Consider the following 4,357-nt stretch of genomic DNA (forward strand, 5'->3'; position numbering starts at 1 on the left):
TGCTATTGTACCTGTGCTTGGGATCATTGTAGTGTTGCATGCCCCAGTTTTGGCCAAGTTTTAGCTATTGGACAGATGGCCTCACATTTTACCTCGAGAATACTTTGGTATACTGAGGAATTTGTGGTCGACTCAATGATTGTAAGGTCCCCAGCTGCATCACAAACCAAAAAGCATCCCCCTTCCACCACCTTGACTGAAAGTTGGTTTGAGCTGTTTGTGCTGATACACTTTGTTTGGTTTTTGCGAACATTTCAACTTTGATCTCATCTGTCTAAAATATATTATTGCAGAAGTTTTGTTGTTGTTTTTTTTCAGATGCAACTTTGCAAACCTAAACTATGGTAGAACACTTTGTTTGTTGGTTTTTTCTCCTGGAGTCTTTGTCCTGGTAACTCTTCCAAACAAGCCATAATGTCTAATGTTTTTTTAATTGTTCTGTCACAAACTTTAACAGGCCTATATAACCTAATCTAGCCTCTGAGCATTGCACTGTCAGACCTTGGAGTGAATATATGGTGTTTTGTTGCTCTAGATTGTTGCTCTAGATTGAAATTGCAATAACACTAAGTGCAATACTCTCTCTGGCATCATTGTATTATACTCATATTGTATGCATTTGTACTCTATTTTATTCTATTTTATTCAATTGTATATAGTATTTTATTTTATTCTATTCTATTGTGTACTGTATCTTATTGTTATCTTATTCCAGTGTTTTTCTTTAATTTTTCTATGCAACTTTGCACTGTCCACTGCTGTAACAAAACAAATTTCCCACGCGTGGGACTAATAAAGGTTATCTTATCTTATCTTAGATCAGCCAACTTGGTGAAGATCTACTTAGATTTACTTAGTTTTTCACAGAATTATATAGTCAAACTTTTTTCTTTACATGACTGTACTGATTTACACTTTTACACAATTTCATCCACAAGTAGCCATTTCAAATGAAAAAAAGTGAGGGAATGCTGATGACAGCATATTCTGGATTTTTAACTTGATTGTGCCATGGTGTGCTGTTCTACTAAACCTTGTTTAGTAGTATGTCTGTGGTTGATGATACCATATACTGCACATTGTTGATATTTAAGTGCTGGATTTGAAGCTGAAATCTGATGCTCATGGGGCTGACAAGTTGGTGATTCTGGTCTTTCAGCAGTGAAAGAAGACTCTGGGTTTTTAACTTGGTTACTCATGTTGTGATATTTTCCACCCTGTTTGGTAGCGTGTCTATGTTTGATGATAACATATAGTGCACATTGTTGATATTTAAGTGCTGGATTTGAAGCTGAAATCTGGTTTGAACAGGGCTGGGCTGCTGGGGAGGTCAGTGCTCCTGTAGAAAAAGTCAATAATTAAATTACCCATTTTTAGATGGTAAATTCAATAAATTTAGTTTCAACTATCCCCCAAAAAATAAATAATGCTCTTACGTTTCCAGTCATAAAAACTCTGGAAGATGAGGGCAGTCAGTATGAGAATCAGAAGCACTATGCCAAAATAAATGTAGAAGTATGGCCTCCAGTTCTTATCCTCATTGTGATCAGGGCTCGGTGTTGTTCCTACAAAAGCAGAATCACCAGATCAGTCGTGCTAAACTGCATCCACGAAAATGTTGGCAGTGATTTTCTGACAAATAAAGCTTCTCACCTGCATTTTTATCATTATTATCGGGGGTTTCAATCCCCTGGTACATGTCTTCAGGGAATGATACATAGTAGACAGAATTAACACTTCATATTTTATTATTTTATATTTTAATGCTGATGAAGAATAAAATATATCTGAAAGCATACCTGATACTGAGATGATGATGGAATGGCTGATTACGCTGCCATTATATCCTAGTAAACCACATCTGTACTGACCATCATCATGAATGGAAATCTCCTTGAAATTTAAATATGAGATCAGCTTATCCTTATCAGGATTCTGTGTTATCTTCACATTTTTTGTTTCATGAATCCGTTCACAGTTGACTGAGTCAAAGAGTTTACACCAGGTGACCTCCAGCGTTTCTCCACAGTGTATAACCGGACAGCTGACTGTCAGACTTTGTCGTGGAGGAGTCTTCCAAGTGCTGTTTCTTCGGACCATAATCGCAACATCACACGATGCATGTAAACCTAAAAATAAGTAAAGAAGAGAGATTTAGAGGTGATAATAGTTTAAAACTGTTTTTCTTTGTTTTTTAAATTGTTTTGAACATTATCTTATTTATATCTGATTGTTGTATAATTAAATTATTGAGTTGATTAAAACAGTCACTGTATGTAGGAACTATTGCATTTTTTGACATTACTCATAGTTCTTAGCTTGACTATGGTGCTTGTTTTACAAGCTTAAGCATCAAAGTGTTATTCCTGTCTTACACTACTGCTGTAACTACTAATAGCAAAACATATATTATGGGCATCAAATTGAAAATAAGCTAATACCATTTATAAATTATATTACTAATTTCAAGCATTTTACATGTTTTCTTTGTTCTACTGCGAATAAAATATGATTTTATAATATATGCAGATTTCTTGCATTGTGTTTTCATTTACATTTTACTAAGCATCCCAACTTTTTTGGAATTACACAAATTGTCATTTTCATACTAAAATTGTCAACTTTTGTATGTTGAAGATTAAATCTTAATTTATGTGGTTAAAATATCATTTTGTGATTTAATATCAGTATCACACATCAAATTTGTATCAATTCTACATGCTATGTTTAAGTTCAGGATTCAGCAACACACATGAAAAAACAATAGAATAAAAGAAAAAATAAAGATCAAAACAAGATATAGGAACCAAAATGGAATGGGAAAGCACTCATTCTATGGCAGTGCTCATTTTGTGCACTCCTTGGAAGGAATACAAAGATTAAACTTAAGAATCAAATTACTTAAGAGCTTTCGCTTTTTAAAATATATTGCAATACTTTTACTATCATGACACGGTGTCATGTTTCAGTGTACCCAATTATTATATCTATGTCTCTTATGTTCTACATTCCAGTCTTGTGCTCTCAGTCTTTACTTTTCAGTCTCAGCAAACAAATATCTCATTTGTTTAAGTTGTTCTTCCATCCATCCTTCCATTTTTACAATTAGTTTATATTAAATAACTTATCATTAATAGAAGAGCTTTCAGAAAAAGCATTAATAAAGGTTTACCTTTACCGCTTCCATCTACAGAGACAAACACAAAGCAGCAAAAAATCATCAGAGAGTTAAATCTGTCCATCAGGCTCATCATACTCACGACCTTAAATTTTCAAATAATCTGTTGAAGGTACTGCAGAGGCTTCTTGTACTTGTGAAAAACTCACCACTTCCTTACTCCCTGCATGTGTGCTGCACACACATGTGCATTTCATGTTGTAACATGATAAAGTTTTTTAGTTTCAGTATTAAGGAAGAATGAAGTTACTCCATTTCCTCCTCGGTTTGTTTGTTGTTTATATTTGATTTTTATATTCCTTCTTAGCATCAAGGGCCTTTTGCAGCTATTTCCACTTCCTTTTTATTTCCATTAGCAGTCTGGTTAGGGTTTGAAGAGTTTAGTTCCTTGTGTTATTTTCCTTAGCCTTTACCTGTGTGCCTCTGTGTTAGGTTATATAGTGTTAGGGTCTTATCTCTGTTTTTGTGATTTCTTGTTTTACTTTGTTTTACTGTCATGTCTCTCTTGTGTCATGCCTCTGCTTTTATTTCCTGTCTGTCTTCATCTTCATTTTGTTCAGCTGGGTTTATTTTCCTTTCGGTTTTCACTTTACACATTAGTAAAGACAACTTAACATTATTAATAAGGTATTGGAAAATTTACCTTTAAACCATGAATGAACCAGTAGACTTGCTCCAGAGTGAGAGTCCCTGTCCTTCGTGGAGTCCATGCTGGGATGCTAGATAGTGCCCTATTCAGAGACTCCATTCTTCCTGCTGGGCAACATGTGAACAATGACAGTGAACTCTGAAAGGCTTATGTAACGGACACCTAGTTCAAATATAGGGGTGTTCATGAGCGCACTAGGCGCCAGGACTCCTTAAGTGCCAAGTCTAGGATTGATTTTCTAATAAGGCCATCAGACCTATGGCTCTATGTCTTGGACACTCGGGTGAACAGAGATGTTGAACCGTTAATAGATCACCACATGTAGTGAGGTTGGGCTGGAATGTCTGGTGGAGGGCCCTGTCTGGGATATCTTCACTGTGGACACTGAGTCCACGTGGAGCATATTCCACTTTCCTGTCTGTCTTTACTGCTCCACTATCTAATAAAGGTAAAATGCCATAAATCTGTCTATAAAAACAAATAAATAAAAGAGCAGCATCAGGGAAGAAGTAGGACAATTCATCCACTAC

The 4,357-nt window shown here is 35.4% G+C and overlaps 1 protein-coding gene across 1 annotated transcript; it reads right to left on the reverse strand.

Annotated features, from left to right (window-relative positions):
• Nucleotides 1-995: 995 nt before the first annotated feature.
• On the reverse strand, nt 996-2,101 carry LOC113007381 (B- and T-lymphocyte attenuator-like). The gene is given in 4 exon segments (XM_026143875.1): nt 996-1,336; nt 1,368-1,565; nt 1,654-1,701; nt 1,800-2,101. Coding segments are annotated over 4 exon segments (888 nt in total). The 5' UTR covers nt 2,101.
• Between the last annotated feature and the right edge of the window lie 2,256 nt (nt 2,102-4,357).

Source organism: Astatotilapia calliptera, chromosome 16, assembly GCF_900246225.1.
Source record: "Astatotilapia calliptera chromosome 16, fAstCal1.2, whole genome shotgun sequence".
NCBI lineage: Eukaryota > Metazoa > Chordata > Actinopteri > Cichliformes > Cichlidae > Astatotilapia > Astatotilapia calliptera.